The sequence below is a fragment of the Pongo pygmaeus genome, chromosome 2, assembly GCF_028885625.2.
Source record: "Pongo pygmaeus isolate AG05252 chromosome 2, NHGRI_mPonPyg2-v2.0_pri, whole genome shotgun sequence".
NCBI classification, from domain to species: domain Eukaryota; kingdom Metazoa; phylum Chordata; class Mammalia; order Primates; family Hominidae; genus Pongo; species Pongo pygmaeus.
The window spans coordinates 68,419,885-68,439,413 of record NC_085930.1 but is presented as its reverse complement, the minus strand read 5'-3'; the positions used below and the strand labels follow the sequence as shown (position 1 = coordinate 68,439,413).

Sequence of the window (19,529 nt, the reverse complement as noted above, 5' to 3'; positions counted from 1 at the left end):
ACTGCACTGCAGCCTGGGCAACAGAGGGAGACTCCATCTCAAAATAAATAAATAAAACAAATCATGCAGTCTCAGGTATGGCTTTATAATAATGCAAAATGGGCTAACAGTCTACCCCTAATCCAGCCCCCTAATGCTACCACCAGAGTGCTCTTTCTAAAATGCAAGTTGAGTCATTTTTCCTTCTGCTTCAAATCCTTCAGTGGTTCCCCATTGCTCTTAAGTCCAAACTCCTGTCCACAGCCCCCAAGCTTTGTCATGGTCTGGCCCTGGCCTGTCTCTCTAGACTCATCTCTGACTCCTCCCTGCCTCGTACTTCACACTTCAAACTAAGTTGCTTTTCATCCTCCATACACAGTTCTGCTGCCTACCTCAGTCTTTTTCCTCAAGCTGCCTTCTCTTTGAATGGCCTTCCTGACCCCTCCTGCCTAACCTCTCATCCTACAGCAAGACCTCCTCCTACACTGCCCACGTCACCAAAAGCCATTTAAGGTGTTCCTGCCTAGGACACCCACAATACCCTGCATGTAGCAAGTCATGCGTTATTTTCACATGTTCATCTCCCCAGCCAGAAATATGCTTAAGACAGCATCTCTGTTTTGCTCATTTTTTTTCTAGCTTAAGTGCTTAGCATACACTAAGTGCTTAAAATGTGTTGAAAGAGGACTCCATTTCCAAGTCTTCAATGTAGCTACCTGGTACTGTGCACATTACAGCACACCAGACACCCTGCAGAGCAAAGTGCATACATTCCCTGGTGTGTTGCTTACAGCTTCCCTTGCGGGGAGTCAGTATTGTTTTCTCTATTTATTCAGTGGGGCTTTAGAGACAGGCAAAGTGACTGGACTGAGCACTCTGGCTAGAGCAAATGAGGCTCCACTCTTTTCTGCCTGCGTGGACTTGGACGAGTCGTGCCTGTGCTGTCAGAGGTGTGCAGAGATTACTGTATCCCTCTCTCTATTCACTCCTTTCTCCTTTGTAACAGAACGCTTTTTTTTTTGAGACGGAGTCTTGCTCTGTCGCCCAGGCTGGAGTGCAATGGCGCCATCCCACCTCCCTGCGACCTCTGCTTCCTGGGTTCAAGCAATTCTCCTGCCTCAGCCTCCCGAGTATCTGGGATTACAGGCACGCACCACCATGCCTGGCTAATTTTTGTATTTTTAGTAGAGACAGGGTTTCGCCATGTTGACCAGGCTGGTCTCAAACTCCTGAACTCAGGTGATCCACCCACCTCAGCCTCCGAAAATGCTGGGATTACAGGCATGAGCCACCTTGCCCGGCCGAGAACCCCAGTTTTATCTGGGCTGGCAATGGGCCGAGATAACAGACCACATTTTTTCAGCCTCCTTTACAGTTATGTGGCCCAAGTGACACAGTCCTATGGAATTTCCAGAAGTCTTCAAATGAAATGTGGACCAGGTGACTGGAGCTCCAGCAGCCACATTGGGCCATGAGGTGTTCTTGAGGATGTAGCCAGGATTGAAAATGGCAGTGCAGAAAGATAGGAGCTTGGGTTCTGGATAACACTGAGAGCCATATCAGCCATGATCTACCCACATCCAGGCTTTTTTTTTTTTTTTTTTTTTTTTTTTTTTTTTTTTTTTTTTTTAATGTGATGGTAAAATAAACTATCTTGTTAAGCCACAGTAATAGGGCTCTGTTGATACCAGCCAAACCTGATCCGTGGGGTCGGAATCTTACCCCTCTTGATCCCAGTGACTCAGAGAAGTGGCAGCCAGCGTGGGTGATAGAAAGTGTTTCTTTATTTGAATGTCATTCCACCTGCACTGAAGCTTAAACCCAGCAGCAGCAGAAGGGGTCAGGACCAAAATAAATGTTACCAAATTAGACAATGAACAGCGAGGACACACTCAGACAGAACTTACTAATGGGGTGTAGACAACACCAAGCTATCCTAACAGCACACAGCACAGGCCCTCGGAGGCCTGCCCATCAGAGCTCTGCGGAAGGCTCCCTTGTTCCCTGTTCAGGAAACTCCAGTCCCACCCAAAGGTTAGCCGTGGGCCAGGCAGGGGCCTGCAAAAGTTTCTGGTGCTGGGAAGATCCCAGCTTCTCCAAAGGCAGGGTTTCCCTTTCTCAGTTCACACAGGAAGCTGGAGAAAGGTTATTCCCCGTGTGCCCAAGCAGGATGCTCAAAAGTCCAGGGACTCTCCCCACAGCCTTATCTAAAAGTTCTCATCATCTTGGCTATCAGGCCTGAAAAGGATCTTGATTCTTTGGTCCTCACCCCCTCAGGAAAGTTTTCCTTCATGGGTACTGGTCCCCAAAGATGAAAGTTTTCATAGCCCCAGTTCCCAGAAGGACTCAATTGACCAGCGCTGTGGGCCAGGGACAGAACCACCCCTAGGCTGTGGCTGCCGTAGCCTCTCCTGAGTCCCCAGATCAGGCAGAGAAAAGCGGGCAATGGCAGACCCCTGATCTGGTGACAATTGGGGGGGACTTCTCTTGGGACCTGAAGCTGGAAGGCTCTAGGTTGGAGCCCAACAAGGCCCTCCTGGGGTCAGAAATAGGCACTGATCTCCTCTGCTTATCTCCTCCTGAAGGCTAAAGCCAGATCGCCCAACGAGAGCACAGGCAAACCACAAAGCCCCCTTCCCATCATGTCTTTATTGCCCCAGGAGAGCCATCAGGGCCTCACCTGGGGCCCGCACTGGATCACCTGCCACCCGCCCCATCCACACCTCTGCAGAACCCAGGGCCCCGGTCTATGGTTTGGTCCCCACTCTGACTTCTACCCCTTGCCTGTGTCACCCTGGGGTTCCCCCAGACTTCAGCCCACACAACTCTGCCTTCCTGACCCCAAACTCCCTGGTGCATCTCCCCCTGGCTCTGCCAAGACGGCAGCTGGCCAGGTGCGGTGGAATGGGAAAGTTGCCAGGCTACCCCACCAGGGAACTAGCCTCCCTCTTCTCCACCCGGCGCTGACCCACTCCTAAGTCAGCTGGACCCACTATGTCCTCTGAAGTGGCTTCCTTCACTCCAGTTCTCCCCAAAAAGATGCGGCCTTGGCTGCTTGTGCCCCGGGCCTCCAGCCTCTGAGGGGTCAGTTCTATCCCCCGCACCAGGGCACAGGTTTGGTGGGTGTCCTTGAGGAACAAGGTGTGGCAAGGACACCTGGTGGCAGGCGTCCTTGGGGGAACAAGCTCTCCCCTCACCGGGTGCCCAGACAGCAACCCCCTCCCCACTGCCCCACATCCTGGCTCCTTCATCCTCCTCTCCTTCCTCTGCATCCCATTCTTGCCCCCAACCCACATCTCCATCTACCTCTTCCCCGCTCCCAAGTCCTTTTTCCGCCTTTTCATCCATTTCCCCTCCCCCACCCCAAGCTCTCGGGCAGCCTCTCAGCTGGTCTCTCATCTCTCTCCTCCTCTGCGCCGTCTCTCTCGATCTCTCCTCCTCGCGCTGTCTCTCTCTGTGCCTCTCCATCCCCCTCGCTCCTTCTCCAATCATCTCTCATCTCCCTGTCTCTGCACCCCTCTTCTCCTCACCCCAGTGTCTTCCCCCATTCCCAGTCGCTTGCTGCGCCCCTCGCCTCACTCTCTACTAACTCTGCTCTCCCCCTCCAAGGCTGGGCTTTGGTTTGCATCTTTGAGGAACTCCCTCCTACCCCAACTCCCTCCCACGGGGCTCCCGCACCCTCCCGCATTTAACTCGGACCCTCTGTCCCGCAGCGCCCCTACCCCAGGCCGACTGGACTGCCCGGGAAGGCGCCGACGGGGAAGGGGAGCCCAGCGCTGGGACCAGAGCACTGCGGGGAGGCTTTGCCCGGGAGGAGTAAGTGGAGGAGTGGGGTCGGGACTTGGTGAGTTACAGGTGGCAGGAACCCACTAGGTCCCAGCATCTGATTCCGGCTAGGGTCCAGAGTGGGGAGACAGGCAGGGGACTTCTAGGGTCTTTCTTGGAAACCCTAACTCTCAGGTCCAAGTCCTGTGGAAATGAACACAAGGTTGGCAAACACATGGCGCTCAAGCGACCCTCTCCCCTCCGCCGAGGCCCGAGGCGGCTTCCCCCCGCATCCTGCAGGGCGCCGCCCCTTCCCTGCAGGTCCAGGCCGCCAGGAGGGGGCGCTGGACGAAGCCGGTCTGCACCAGCAACTAGTGCTGAGGGGAGCTGTCCAGGCCCCAGGGCAGGGAGGCTCCCCGGGCGGGATGGCTCTGCCGCCAGACCCACAGGGGAATGAGGAGTGTTCAAAAAATACCAGGAGTCTCCCTCACCTGCTCCCTGCCAAGGGGAAGGGAGACGCCCCCACAGTGGGAGGAGCAGGGAGAAACTTCTCACCTGCCCCCCAACACACACACACGCTCACACGCGCACACACATTTCACCCACATACACATACACTCATGCCTCGGCTCCAAGCACTGCCCACAGGTGCAGACCCTGGGCATATCGCAAGGCGAGAGGTGGGCCAGGAGGAGGAAGAGGCTGGGACAGGGTAACAAGGCCTTGGAAGGGGGACAGGGGTACCCTGTTCAGAGATGACCTGCAAGTTCAAGTTATGCAGAAAAGTATCAAAGAGACAAGACAGTCTCTGCCCTTGGTAGATGCCTGGGGTGTGGAGGGCATGAAAAGGGGCAGAAGGGGTAATGCATCCCCCAACTCCCCACCTCTGGGGTCCCCTCCACACCCCCAACCCTGACAACAGGGCCAAGAAGTCTGTGCTGTACAAAACAGGCCAGGGTCAAGGGTCCAGTCATTGGTAAGACATCCCAGCAGAGAGGAGGCCTGGGCAAAAGAGGCCAAGGTCAAGGGCTCAGTCATCGGTGAGATGTTCCAGCAGAGAGGAGGAAGAGGCCAGGCCAGCCCGGGCTGAGCAGCTTCTAAGCCCCAACTGCCGAGGCCACGTACCCCCTCCCGCTACCTCCAGAGCCTGAAGGTCTTTTCTGACTCTGGGCTGATCAGGGCCCCGGTCTGCTGCTGACAGCAGGGCCCTGTGCGTCCCTCGGTGCAGCTCTCCCTCAGGGCGAGCTGGGAGCAGGCTGGAATGGGGCAGAGGAGGTCCCAGGGGAGACTGGTGGCACCTGGAGCTTTGTGGCAGATGTGGTGGAACCAACATCAGCCAAAAAAAAAAAAAAAAAAGTAGGAAAGAGTCCAGCCCACCCTGGGGCAGTATCTAGAATAAATTTCTTGAAGAGGCAGGGACCAGAAGAGGTGGGGATACAGCCAGGCGGCAGCCCTCCAGACTGAGGGGGCCTGGGGAGCTGGAACTACAGCTCCGCTCTCCCTGGGGATCTGCAGGGACCTCCAGGCCAGTGTAGAGAGGAGAGGAGAAGCCCAAGGGCCTAGGCAGATGCCGGCTCCCTTAGGTCAAATTGAGGGAGGAGCAAGAATTAGACCCTCCCAAGGTTTGGAGGGCCTCTCCTCTCCCCCAGGCCACATCCAGGCTTTCCTCTCCTCAAAGCCTGGAGCTCGCAGGGTAGTCGGTGAGAAGTAAGTCTGAGATCAGGGTCTTCCCTCAGAGCTTGAATGGAGTGACGAGAGGGCAGAAGGCAGGACAAGCTGAGGTCAGGCCAATTACTGGGCTGTGATCCTCGCCTTTCAGGGTCCCTGTGAGTGAGCCACGGGGCAGGGAAGGACTCCCCATCCAGAGACATCACCCCCGGGCCGCAACACGGAGCTTACTGTAGAGCCCACAAAATCTAAGAGAGGGAGAGAGAGACAAGGAGAGAGAATTAGAGAAAGTCAGAGGCTGCCTGGGCATTCAGGCTTTCCTTGCACATTCCCCAGGGCAAAAGTGGGCAGAGGGGCCGGGCGCGGTGGCTCACGCCTGTAATCCCAGCACTTTGGGAGGCCGAGGCGGGTGGATCACTTGAGGTCAGGAGTTCAAGACCAGCCTGATCAACATGACAAAACCCTGTCTCTACCAAAAATACAAAAAATTAGCCGGGCATGGTGGTGCATGCCTGTAATTCCAGCTACTTGGGAGACTGAGGCAGGAGAATCACTTGAACTCAGGAGGGAGAGATTGCAGTGAGCCAAAATTGCACCACTGCACTCCAGCCTAGGCAAAAAAGTGTGAAACTCCATCTCAAAAAAAAGAAAAAAAAAAAAAAAGGTCAGAGGGGCAGACTGCACAAGCGCTGAAATCCTAGCCTCACCTGACCAGCAGGATGGCCTTGAGCAAGCCATTTAACCTCTCTGAGCCCCGATTTTCTCATCTGCAAAATGAGGATCATAGCCTACCTCATAGGGTAATTCCGAAGGGTCAAAAAGAGACAAATAATGACAGCCAAGGACTTGGCAGTGTTTGGTCATAGAATATGCTGGAAATGGAAGCAATTTATTTATCTATTTTTTCTTTGGTTCCAGAGGTCTTCTTTAAATATATATATATATATTTCTTTCTTTTTAATAGAAACTGGGTTTTGTTACATCGCCCAGGCTGGTCTTGAACATGTGGGCTCAAGCGATCCTCCTGCCTCAGCCTGTAGCTGGGACCACAGGTGTGTGCCATGGCTTTTGGCTCGGAGGTCTTTGGGTTAAAACTGAAGTGGGAGGCTCACTCATCTTGAACTCCCAGTGAGGGACGGAGACTCCCTGGACACTGAAGGGAGGAAAAGTGGGGCTCCTTTACATCGATTTTTAACACTGAGTTGTTAGGCGGCTTTGGGAAGGGAGGAGAAGGACACTGAGGGGGCCCACTTCACATCAGTCACATCCCCACACCCCTTCTTGAGAAAGGCCAGATCTCAGTCTTAGTCTTGTACTTCTGAAAGCTGCCGCCAGAGGGCAGGCCTTGACTTCACACCAAAAGCACAGAAATCCCGGGGTCTGAGGGACTGCATCAGGTATTTAGAACCTGCCTCTGAGTACAGGTTAGCAGATCAGCATCCCAGGAGAGCTCCCAAAGCCGTGCAGGAAATCTCTGGCTTCACCAGGTTGAGACAGGCAGCATGACGGGGGGAAGAGCTTGGACTTTGGACTTGGACCTGGGTTCAGATTCTGCCTTCACCACTTAAGTGACTTTGGGCAAGTTACTGGAGCTCTAGAGTTCTCTGAACCTGGCCGTTTTTCTTTATTGTATTTTAATGCTACTTGATATATATGAAAGTTTATATGCAATACACTAATTATAAACCATACAATGTGCCAGGTAAGGTGGCTCACACCTGTAATCTCAGCACTTTGGGAGGCCAAGGCGGAAGGATTGCTTGAAGCCAGGAGTTCAAGACCAGCCTGGGCAACATGGGGAAACCTCGTCTCTACAAAAAATACAAAAATTAGTCAGGCGTGGTGGCGCATGCCTGTAGTCCCAGCCACTCAGGAAGCTGAGGCAGGAGAATCGCTTAAGCCCAGGAGTTTGAGGCTGCAGTGAGCTATGATTGCACCACTGCACTCCAGCGTGAGCAACAGAGTGAGGCCCCCTCCCCGAATCTCTTTAAAAAAAAAACAATAATAAACACTGGTGAGCTCACCATTCAATAACTATAACTCAGCCGGGTGTGGTGGCTCATGCCTGTAATCCCAACACTTTGGGAGGCTGAGGCAGGCAGATCACTTGAGGCCAGGAGTTTGAGACCAGCCTGGCCAACATGGTGAAACCCCATCTCTACTAAGAATACAACAGTTAGCTGGGTGTGGTGGCAACATGCCTGTAATCCCAGGTACTCAAGAGCAAGAGGCTGAGGCACGAGGATCACTTGAACCCAGGAGCTGGAGGCTGCAGTGAGCCGAGACCGTGCCACTGCACTCCAGCCTGGGCAACTGAGCAAGACTCTGTCTCAAGAAAAAAAAAAAAAAAAAAAAAGGACTCTAACGCTACCCATAATTTGTATATACCTCCACGCTCCCGCTCATATACTTGACTTCCTCCCCTTCCATCATAACCACAGATGACCATCATCCTACCTTTCATATGTATTATTTCTTTGCTTTTTTAAAAAATATACTGCCACAGCTGGGCACGGTGGCTCACACCTGTAATCCCAGCACTTTGGGAGGCCGAGGCGGGCGGATCACGAGGTCAGAAGATCGAGACCATCCTGGCTAACGCGGTGAAACCCCATCTTTACTAAAAATACAAAAACTTAGCCGGGCGTGGTGGCAGCTGCCTGTAGTCCCAGCTACTCAGGAGGCTGAGGCAGGAGAATGGTGTGAACCCGGGAGGCGGAGCTTGCAGTGAGTGGAGATCGCGCCACTGCACTCCAGCCTGGGTGACTGAGTGAGACTCCATCTCCAAAAAAAAAAAAAAATACTGCCACAAATACATGTGTGTTTAAAAAATACATTGCTTAGTTTTGCTTACTTTCGAGCTCAATAAATATATCACTCTGTCTCAATATTATATTGCTGAAATACATCCACTGTGGTACATATAACTGAAGTGTGACATTTTCACAGCTATGAGCTGCTCTGTGATGTGAACATGTCACATGTATTTATCCGGCCTACTGTCCATGGCCATTGGGCTGTTTATAGCTGTTTGCTACAGTGAAGCTGCGGCCACCAGCACCCTTGAACGCTTCTCATGGGTTTGTACCTGAGGTGGGTTTGCTGGGTCACAGGCAAATGATCAGATCTGAGGGAGAACATCAAATCATTTAAAAGGTGGTTGTACTGTCAGGCAGGTTTCCTTTTTTCTTTTCTTTCTTTTTTTTTTTTGAGATAGTATCTCACTCTGTAGTCCAGGCCGGAGTGCAGTGGCACAATCACAGCTCACTGCAGCCTCAACCTTCTCAGGCTCAGCTGATCCTCTCACCTCAGCCTCCTGAGTAGCTGGGACCACAGGCACTCGCCACCACATCCAGCTAGTTTTTGTTTTTTTGTTTGTTTGTTTTTTGTTTTTTTTGAGACAGAGTCTCGCTGTCTCCCAGGCTGGAGTGCGGTGGCACAATCTCGGCTCACTGCAAGCTCCACCTCCCGGGTTCATGCCATTCTCCTGCCTCAGCCTCCCAAGTAGCTGGGACTACAGGCGCCCGCCACCACGCCCAGCTAATTTTTTTGTATTTTTAGTAGAGATAGGGTTTCACCGTGTTAGCCAGGATGGTCTGGATCTCCTGACCTCATGATCCACCTGCCTCGGCCTCCCAAAGTGCTGGGATTACAGGCGTAAGCCACCGCGCCCAGCCCAGTTTTTGTATTTTTTTAGGGAGGGGATTTCACCATTTTGGCCAGGCTGCTCTTGAACTGCTGGGCTCAAGTGATCTACCTGCCTTGGCTTCCCAAAGTGCTGGGATTACAGGCGTGAGCCACCACGCCCAGCCAGGGTTTCCAATTCATGCAACCCTCTTACTCCTTTTATTTGAAATTATCCTGCCTCCCAGGAGCAGGCCTGGCTCCCGCCGCTGCCCCCCAGCCCACAGCACACTCGCCTTTGTTCTCCGGCTTGAGCTCCTCCTGCAGCAGGTCTGTTTGCCGGTTGCCCAGCACGAAGGCGAGGAAGGAAAGGATGAGGGCGTTGAGGATGCCGATGATGGCCAGGATGTATGCCCAGCGCACCGAACAGTCCCCCAGGGAGTACTTCCCCGTCTTGGCCCCACACATGTCCCGGATGGTCTCGGCGTCCCAGCCGTCAGGAAAGATCATGCAGCCCAGGACGAGGCACAGAGCTGAGGGGCAGAGCACCGGGCCCACCACCACGGCCAGGAAGGAAGAGAAAAGAAGATCATTACTCCCTGGTGTCCACAGTCTGGGCCCCACCCTATTGAGGGCACATCAACCCAACCACATGCTTGTTACCCACTTCCAGAGAGGGAGAAAGAGAGGGCAGGGGCAGGGAAAAGAGAGAGAGAAAGAGGCCTAGGATGGGTAGCAGAAACTTTCTGGAACCCGCAATGCCCTCTCCCTTCTCCATCAGATCAACTCCTCCTCCAGGAAGCATTCCGGGAATATGAGAACATAGCCACCCACAGCCACCTCCTTCAACTTCCTCTAGCATCGGGACCAACTCCCTCTCCCATCTCTCCCAACCTCATTATTATTTATTTATTTATTTACTTATTTTTGAGACAGAGTCTCGCTCTGTTGCCCAGGGTGGAGTGCAATGGCGTGATCTCGGCTCACTGTAACCTCCACCTCCTGGCTCAAGCAATTCTCCTGCCTCAGCCTCCTGAGTAGCTGAGACTACAGGTGCCTCCCACCATGTCCGGCTCATTTTTGTATTTTTAGTAGAGATGAGGTTTCACCATGTTGGCCAGGCTGGTCTCGAACTCCTAACCTCAAGTGATCTGCCCGCCTCAGCCTCCCAAAGTGTTGGGATTATAGGAGTGAGCCACCACACCCGCCCTCATTGTTATTTTTTAAATTTTTGTCCGTCACCCATCAAATGTTTACTGGGCACCATTTTCCTTTTATTCACGACGCTAGAATACACTTTCATTCATGCAGTTGAGCACTTTGCTAAGAGCACAGACTATGGAGTGCCAATGATAGGACTTAGCCTAGTTCTTCCCCTAACTTGGCTGTATGACCTTGGGGGATGCCGCTGAACCTGAACAGGCCTGTTTAAGTCAATACCATTGTACTTACCTCAAGGGCGATTAGGAGGATTAAATGAAGTAATGCGTGCAAAACACTTAGCACAGTGCCAGGCACTCAGGTAGCATTTATCCAGGGCCTACCGTATGCCAGGCACTAGACCAGGCCTGCACTTGGATTTTAGCTGCATGGAGCTTGCAATGTAGTGTGGAGAGAGGTACGTAATAGCAAAGCGATTAAGAAGGCTGGGTCTCAAATCCTGGCTCAGCTATTTTCTAGATATGCCACACTGAGCAAGTTCCTTCATCTTTAAGCCTCAGTTTCTTCATCTGTACAATGGGGATAATGATGGTATGCTCAAGTGGTTGTAAAGATTATGGAAGGCAGCAAAATGTAAAGTGCCCGGCACAGTAAGTTCTGGGTAAATCTTGGCTGTTATCAAAACCAGTCATAATGCCAAAAGCAATAATTACACAAATAAGAAAGTAATTCGGAGAGTTGGTTTCAGGTGAGGAGGACAAAGGCAAAGAGGAGGAGAAGGGGCAGGCTCAGAAGGGCCTTGGCAATGGTTCCCTAGCTAGCATCCACCTGCTTTGGATTTAGCAACCCACCTGTCCCAATCCCGGCCCAGGTGGGCCTTTGGCCAGCACTTAGCCTAGTGGATGAGATCCAAGCCTGGGCTGATCAGCACAATGCGTTCCTCTAGTAACAGTGACTGGCTTGGAGAGTGGCACCTGCTGTGTCACAGGGCAGTCAGAACCCCCAGATTCAGCAGGCCACTGTAGAGATGCGGTCTTCCCCTCCACCAGCTCTGCATCACCGGCTTGATGGGGCCTTCATACTGCCAGTCCTGCCAACATTTGGGTTACTGTATCTGAGACCCAAAGGCTCTAGAGAGCTCTGTTTGGAACCGTGGGGACCTTGAGCCTGCACCAGGCCCACAGGGTGCTTAGCCTGGGTTTTAGATGACAGCAATGCAAAGTGGGGGTGATGGTCAGCTCTGCCCCCTGTCCACCTGGCCCATCTAGTCCCCAGGGTGGGAAGGGGCCCTTGGCTGTGCCAGCTCACTCCCACATCTACCATGGCGGGAGTGCTCCCAGGCCCCAGCCTCTTCTGGCTTCCAACAGAGTGGGCCCTCCTCCCCATCGTGGTACTGCCTGATTCCAGCCAGTCCTCCCCCTCTCCCCAACACGTGCTCCTCTTCCAGATGCAGGCTCCCCCACAATACTGTGGTTGAACAGACACTGCAGCAGTGTCCCCCCACCAATGCTCCTCCTCCAAGTCAATTATCCACTCCAGTGGAACTCATCACCTAAGGGCTGGGAAAAGAGTTGCAGCCAAAGGGAATGGCAAAAGCAAAGCCCTGCAGCAGGAACAAGCTGGATGAGTTAAAGAATTAGCAACTTTGAACAGGCCAGAGCTCAGGGGAAAACCAGGGCTGGACATGCAAATTTGGGGACTCTGGGCACTTTAGGTATTTAAATCCCGAGGACTGGACATGGTGGAAACTGAAGAGAAGGCTTAGGACTGAGCCCTGGTGCTCCAGCATTAACAGGGCAGGAGGAAGAAGAGGGGCCTGCAGAGAAGGCCTGGCCATCATCTCTCCACATAGCGCTGCACTTTGCCAGACCCTCCAGGACCCTATCTGAAAGGAAAGGAGGGTCAAACGCCAAGGAAGGCAACGGGGCAGGGCGAGGAGTGTTCTCAGCCCCAGTCCTTCCCCCGCCCTCGGAGTCCCCAGGGCCCTTTCCCAGGCGGGTGCGCTCCTGCCTCCCTATTCCCGGGCTCTAAATCTCCAGCAAGAGGCAGGAGTGGGAACGAGCCCAAGAAGGGGGCAAACCCACACCATCCCTTCGCCACCTCTCTGGTCGTCCACCCCCAAGGTGCCAGAGGCGCGGGTCCTGCAGTTGTCGGTGGCTCCCGCCGGGAGCATCCCCGTCTCCGTGGAAACCGCGCCTGCATCCCGGCGCTCCCAGCTGCGCAGCGCTGGCTCCTGCGGGCGGTCCTCCTCCCCTCCGCAACCTGAGCACTGAAGACTCAGGGAGGTTTTCTTCCTTTTGCTTTCCGCCTGCACGTTCTTTCTGACTCTGTCTCTCTCTTTCATTCTGTGTCTCCCTCCATTCCTTTCTCTTCCCCGCCCTTTTCATCTTTCTTCGCACCCCTATCTCTCTCTCTCAGGCTTGTCTACCTTGTGCTCAAGTCTCAGTCTGGACCCCCGCCCCTCCCGCTTTCCCCTTTATTTAGCTCTCTCAGCACTTAACATTCATTCAACTCCCTCCTCCTCTCTATTTCTTTTCTCCCTTCTCTATATCTATCCCCTCACCTTATCCTCTCTTTTTGCGTCTCACCTCATAGATCCCACAAATACATTCCTGCATGCCCACTATGTGCCAGGCACTGTGCAATGTGCCGGGGACAGCAGGCTGGGTGTCTGTCTTCAGGGCAGAGGCGTGTGGGAAGGAATTCAGCCAACAAGTCAACACATAAATAGAAGAGTTACACATGTCAAGGTGTGCTTCAAAGGAAAAAGACTAGCATCTGCCACCCACAATAATAGGGGTACTCAGAGATGGCTGGGGCACTCACGCTGCAGGGTTTCAGATGGTGGCTGTGAGGCCCCAGAGGCCACCCTGGGAATGGGAAATATCAGAAGTCAAACAAATGAAAAGCCAATTAGATGGGTTCCTTGCACCTAGGGGAAAGATAGAAAGGGACCAGTAGAGATAGCCTAGGCCAGGGAAGTGCCCAAGAGGACCAACCATCAGAAGATGGAATGACTGCAGATAAGGCAGGGTTTAGTGTTCCCATTTGCTGGATGAAGAAACTGAGGCTGAGGCTTTTGGGTTCCAAGCTCAAGTCTCTTTTGGAATAATGAGCTGGCTGAAGAGCCAGCTGCTGCTAGCACATACGCGGGTGCAGGATGGCACAAGGTTTCTCAGCCTCAATGCTTTTGACATTCAAGCTAGATGATTCTTCATGAGAGGCCAACCAATGCACTGTGGGATACTTAGCATCATCCCTGGCCTCTACCCACCAGATGCCAGGGGCACCACCAAACCCAGTCATACTGATTAAAAAATGTCAGATGGGCATGGGTGGCTCATGCCTGTAGTCCCAGCACTTTGGGAGGCCGAGGTGGGAGGATCACTTGAGGCCAGGAGTTTGAGACCAGCCTGGGGCAACATGGTGAAAACCACAAGTACATGGTTGCATGTACTTGTAGTCCCAGCTCCTCAGGAGGCTGAGGTGGGAGGATCGCTTGAGCCGGAAGATCAAGGCTGCAGTGAGCCAAAATTGCACCACTGCACTACAGCCTAGGCATCAGAGCAAGACATGGTTTCAAAAAAAAAAAAAAAAGGCCCTAATGTAGGGGATTATCCCTGGCTGAAAACCACTGGTGTAGGGGCAGAGGCTCTAGGATGGGATATCTCTATCCAGCTACCCCACAGTCCTACTGACTTCCTCTGCTCCAAGCAGCCAGGAGGTGTTATGACAAAATTAAAATGAACAATGTTAATATTTTTAATATTGTGATACTATTGTTAAAAAATAGTGTTGAGTGGCCGGGCATGATGGCTCATGCCTGTAATCCCAGCACTCTCGGAGGCCAAGGCTAGTGGATCACCTGAGGTCAGGAGTTCAAGACCAGCCTGGTCAACATGGTGAAACCCCATCTCTACTAAAAATACAAAAATTAGCTCGGCTTGGGGGCACATGCCTGTAATCCCAGCTACTCAGGAGGCTGAGGCAGGAGAACTGCTTGAAGCCAGGAATCAGAGGTTGCGGTGAGTCAAGATTGCACCACTGCACTCCAGCCTGGGTGACAGAGCAAGACTCCATCTCAAAAATAAATAAATAAATAAATAAATAAATAAATAAATAGTGTTGAGTGCTTAACTATGTGCCAGGGTGCTAAGTTTCTGACTTTCATTATCTCATTTAATCTTATTATTAATTTAAAAAATTTGGCCAGGCATGGTGGTTCACACTTGTAATCCCAGGACTTTGGGAGGCCGAGGCAGGTGGATCACAAGGTCAGGAGTTCGAGACCATCCTGTCTAACACAGTGAAAACCCGTCTCTACTAAAAATACAAAAAATTAGCCACACATGGTGGCGGGTGCCTGTAGTCCCAGCTACTCAGGAGGCTGAGGCAGAAGAATGGTGTGAACCCAGCAGATGGAGCTTGCAGTGAGCAGAGATCACACCACTGCACTCCAGCCTGGGTGACAGAGCTAGACTCCATCTCAAAAAAAAAAAAAAAAAAGCCATGAGGTGAGAAAAAATACCACCCTCATTATAGGAATGAGGAAACTGAGGCTCAGAGGCACCAAGTGTCTTATCCAATGTCACATAGCTTGTAAGTGGGGGAATCTGTATTCAGGCACAGATAGTTCCTTACTGCATGTTTTTCTTTGAATAAACTCACTTTTTAACTTAGATGCATTTACTTAAAAAGTAAATTTAAATTACTTTCTAAGAAAAGGAAACCAGGATAATTTGCCATAATTAGAAAAACACTATAAATATAGGTATAATGAAATCAAAACAATGTTCTTAGAATCTAGCTACACACTTTTGCCTGCCAAGTGCTCTGAGCCTGAGGGCCGATTTCTCTTTGTTTAAAAGACCTATTAGTAAGTGTGAGAGGAGTTAAAGATGCATTAGCACCAAACTGAAACTTTCTCCTTAAAGTTATGGAAGAAACTGGAAATGGAACCATGTGCTCGCCACTGGCCGCCGGATGCATCTTTCATGTGTCAGGTGTTTGGGAAACACACCCCACTTTGTCCTGCCTCCACAGGAGGCTTGGTTCCATCCTTTACATGGCGATTTTTTTTTTTTTTTTTTTTTTTAGATGGAGTCTTGCTCTGTCGCCCAGGCTGGAGTGCAGTGGCGCAATCTTGGCTCACTGCAAGCTCCGCCTCCCAGGTTCACACCATTCTCCTGCCTCAGCCTCCCAAGTAGCTGGGACTACAGGCGCCTGTCACCACGCCTGGCTAATTATTTGTGTTTTTAGTAGAGATGGGGTTTCAAGTGTTAGCCAGGATGGTCTCGATCTCCTGACCTCGTGATCCACCCGCCTTGGCCTCCCAAAGTGCTGGGATTACAGGCGTGAGCCACCGCGCCCGGCCTACATGGCGATTTTAGGCAGTCAGTTTCCCCCTCTGGGCCTCAGTTTCCTCCCCTATGAAATGAGGATCATGACATTTGCCCAACCCATTTCACAGGGCTTCTGTGAGAATCAAATGGGAGATGAGAAGTGGCGCGGCAATTTTGTAAGGGTGGAGTGTGAGCAGGTCATGGTGACTCTTGGCAGAGTGGGAAAATAATCCTGAACAAAGGACTTTTTCTAGATATTCAAAAAATGTTAACAATGGCTGCCTGGGGAAGGAGGTAAATTTATTTTTTTGCAATTTAACCATGACAGAGACAAATAGCTTGCCACAATATCTATTCATCCCTTCTTCCTTAGTATTTAGAGCCCTCCATTTTTACCTAAGACCTTGACTGTAGAGAATAAAGACTGCATTTTCCAACCTCTCTTGCAGTTAGATATGACCATATGACTAAGCAAAATACATGTAGATGTGTTTTGTGGCGTTAAGGAAACAACTTTATATAAACGGATTTATAAGGATGCTACCAGGTACTCTTTGTCCCATTTTTCTTCATCCATCTCTCCATTCAGTTGCCTGTAATGCAGATGTGATGGTCAGGAATCTAGCAGGCATCTCTGACAATAAAGATAGGGGCTATACCCCAGGAGTGGTGAGCATAAAGCAGGAAGTTTCTAATGACTAGGGGCTAGCATACCAGCTCTGGACTGCCTCACTCTAGGACATTTGGTTTTTTTTGTTTGTTTGTTTTTTGGAGACGGAGTCTCGCTCAGTCTCCCAGGCTGGAGTGCAGTGGCCCAGATCTCGGCTCACTGCAAGCTCCACCTCCTGGGTTCATGCCATTCTCCTGCCTCAGCCTCCCGAGTAGCTGGGACTACAGGCGCCTGCCCCTACACCCGGCTAATTTTTTTGTATTTTTAGTAGAGACGGGGTTTCACCTTGTTAACTAGGATGGTCTCGATCTCTTGACCTCGTGATCCACCCATCTCAGCCTCCCAAAGTGCTGGGATTAGAGGCGTGAGCCACTGCGCCCAGCCTGGACATTTGTTTTATATAAGAGATAATAACCTTGGGTCATTTATTTTATTTTATTTTGTTTTTGTGACAGGGTCTTGCTCTGTCACCAAGGCTGGAGTGCAGTGGTGGGATCATGGCTCACTGCATTCTCGAACTCCTGGGCTCAGGCGCTCCTCCCACCTCAGCCTCCCAAGTAGCTGGGACCACAGGTATTTGCCACCATGCTCAGCTAATTAAAAATTATTTTGGTAAAGACAGGGTCTTGCTATGTTGCCCAGGCTGGTCTCGAACTCCTGGCCTCAAATGATCCTCCCACCTTGGCCTCCCAAATTGCTGGGATTACAGATGTAAATTATTGCACCCAGCCTTGGGTCATTAAACTGCAATTATTTTGGTTTTTCATTTCACATGCAGTCAAACCTAGCCCTAACTGGCATAATGTTGTATCTTTTTGAATTTTGTATCACATGTATTTATTGGGAAAAATCATTTAACTGTGCGTCATTGGGCAAGTCCCTTCACCTCTTGGTGATACCTACTTCTCAAGGCCACGAGGTAGACTGAGTGGTCACCATCATCGACTGTAATAGTAGGACATATCCATTGGTTTTGGGGTGTGAGGGTGGCACGAGCACTTTTGTAAATGTACCTACTCCTTGACTCAACTTTATCCTATGGCTATACCCTTGATTATACACAAAGGATGAATACAAGGGTATTCACTGCACCACCATCTATAACAAGGGACCAAAAACATGTCTACTAAGAGGCATCTGGCTATATAACTTATGGTGGTATCTATGCCATGGCATAGTATTAATCCATTTGATTGAATGGGGTACAACTGTATATGTTGTCATGATCTTCTAAGATATATTAATAAATAAAAAGAAGGTCAGTAGCGGTGGCTCATGCCTGTAATCCCACGACTTTGGGAGGCTGAGGTGGGAGGAGCACTTGAGCCCAGAAGTTCAAGACCAGCATAGCAAGACTCTTGTTTCCACAAAAAAATTAAAAAATAAAGGCAGTCAAGGTACAGAATATATAGTATAATCCCATCAATTTTTAAATAGGCTTTTTTTAAGAGCAATTTTAGGTTCACAGCAAAATTGAGTAAAATATTCAAAGATTTCCCATCCACTCCCTGACCCTACACATGCACAGCCTCCCTCACTATCGACATCCCCCACCAGGGTGGCATATATTTTACAACAGATGGGCCAACACTGACACATTATCACCCAAAGATCATAGTTCACATTAAGGATTACTCCCGGTGCTGTACGTTCTATGAGTTTTGACAAATGTGTAATGACATTTATGTACCATTGTAGTATATCATACAGGGTATTTTCACTGCCCTCAAAAATCCTCTGTGCTCTGCCTATTCATCCCTTCCTCCTCCCAACCCTGGGCAACCACACTGATTGTTTCATTACCTCCATACTTTTGCCTTTTCCAGAATGTCATGTAATTGTAATCATACTGTATGTAGCCTTTTCAGACTGGGACTTAGTAATATGCATTTAAGCTTCCTCCATATCTCCTCATGGCTTCATAGTTCATTTCTTTTTAGTGCTCAATAATATTCTATATTCTGGATATACCATAGTTTATTTATACATTCACCTACTGAAGAATATCTTGGTTGCTTCCAAATTTTGGCAATTATGAATAAAGCTGATGTAAATATCTATGTGGAGGTTTTTGTGTAGACATGAGTTTTTTACTCCTTTGGATAAATACCAAGGTGTATGATTGCTGGGTCATATGGTAAGAGTAAATTTATTTTTATAAGAAACTGCCAACATCTTCCAAATGACTATAGCATTTTGCATTCCCACCAGCAAGGAATGAGAGTTCCTGTTGCTCCACGTCCTACCAGCATTTGGTGTCAGTGTTCTGGATGTTGGCCATTCTAATAAGTATGTAGCGTTATCTCATTGTTGCTTGAAATTGTATTTCCCAGATGCATATGATGTAGAACATCTTCTCATATGCTAACATGCCATCTGTATATCTTCCTTGGGGTGTCTGTTAAGGTCTTTTGCCCAATTTTTAATTAGGTTGTTTCTTTTCTTATTTTTGAGTTTTAAGAGTTCTTTTTTTAATTTTTTTGAGACGGAGTCTCGCTCTGTTGCCCAGGCTGGAGTTCAGGGGTGCAATCTCAGCTCACTGCAACCTCTGCCTTTCGGGTTCAAGCAATTCTCCTGCCTCAGCCTCCCAAGTAACTGGGACTACAGGCATGCTCTACCACACCTGGCTAATTTCTGTATTTTTAGTAGAGACGGGGTTTTACCATGTTGGCCAGGCTGGTCTCGCACTTGACCACAGGTGATCTGACCGCCTCGGCCTCCCAAAGTGCTGGGATTACAGGTGTGAGTCACCACATCCCGCCTCAAGAGTTCTTTGTATATTTTAGATAACAGTCCTTTATCAGATATGTCTTTTTTTTTTTTTTTTTGAGAGGGAGTCTCCCTCTGTCACCCAGGCTGGAGTGGGATGATCTCGGCTCACTGCAACCTCTACCTCCTGGGTTCAAGCAATTCTCTGCCTCAGCCTCCCATGTAGCTGGGACTACAGGCACATGCCACCATGCCTGGCTAATTTTTGTATTTTTAGTAAAGATGGGGTTTTGCCATGTTGGCCAGGCTAGTCTCAAACTCCTGGCCTCAAGTGATCCACCCACCTCAGCCTCCCAAAGTGCAGGTACTATAGGCGTGAACCACGGCACCCGGCCCAGATATGTCTTTTGCAAAGATTTTCTCCCAGTATGTGGCTTGTCTTTTCATTCTCTTGACTGTGTCTCTGACAGCAGAACTTTTTAACTTTAATGAAGTCCAGCTTACCAACATTTTCTTTCACGAATTGGGCCTTCAGTGTTGTATCTAAAAAGTCATTGCCAAACCCAAGGTAATCTAGCTTTTTTTTTCCTATATTATTTTCTATGAGTTTC

At 50.2% G+C, this 19,529-nt stretch overlaps 1 protein-coding gene across 2 annotated transcripts in view; it reads right to left on the bottom strand.

Annotated features, from left to right (window-relative positions):
- Positions 1–1,741: 1,741 nt before the first annotated feature.
- The window catches only part of LHFPL4 (LHFPL tetraspan subfamily member 4), a 57,838-nt gene continuing 40,050 nt past the window's right edge, over positions 1,742–19,529 (bottom strand). The window contains exons 2-4 of one of the 2 annotated variants that reach the window (XM_054474201.2): positions 9,333–9,569; positions 7,131–7,223; positions 1,742–5,660 (exon numbers count right to left, since the gene is read on the bottom strand). In XM_054474201.2, coding sequence (XP_054330176.1) covers positions 5,560–5,660; positions 7,131–7,223; positions 9,333–9,569 — 431 coding nt within the window. In that variant the 3' untranslated portion in view covers positions 1,742–5,559. The remainder of the gene's footprint in view (positions 5,661–7,130; positions 7,224–9,332; positions 9,570–19,529) is intronic. The other variant, XM_054474202.2, reaches the window with a different exon arrangement.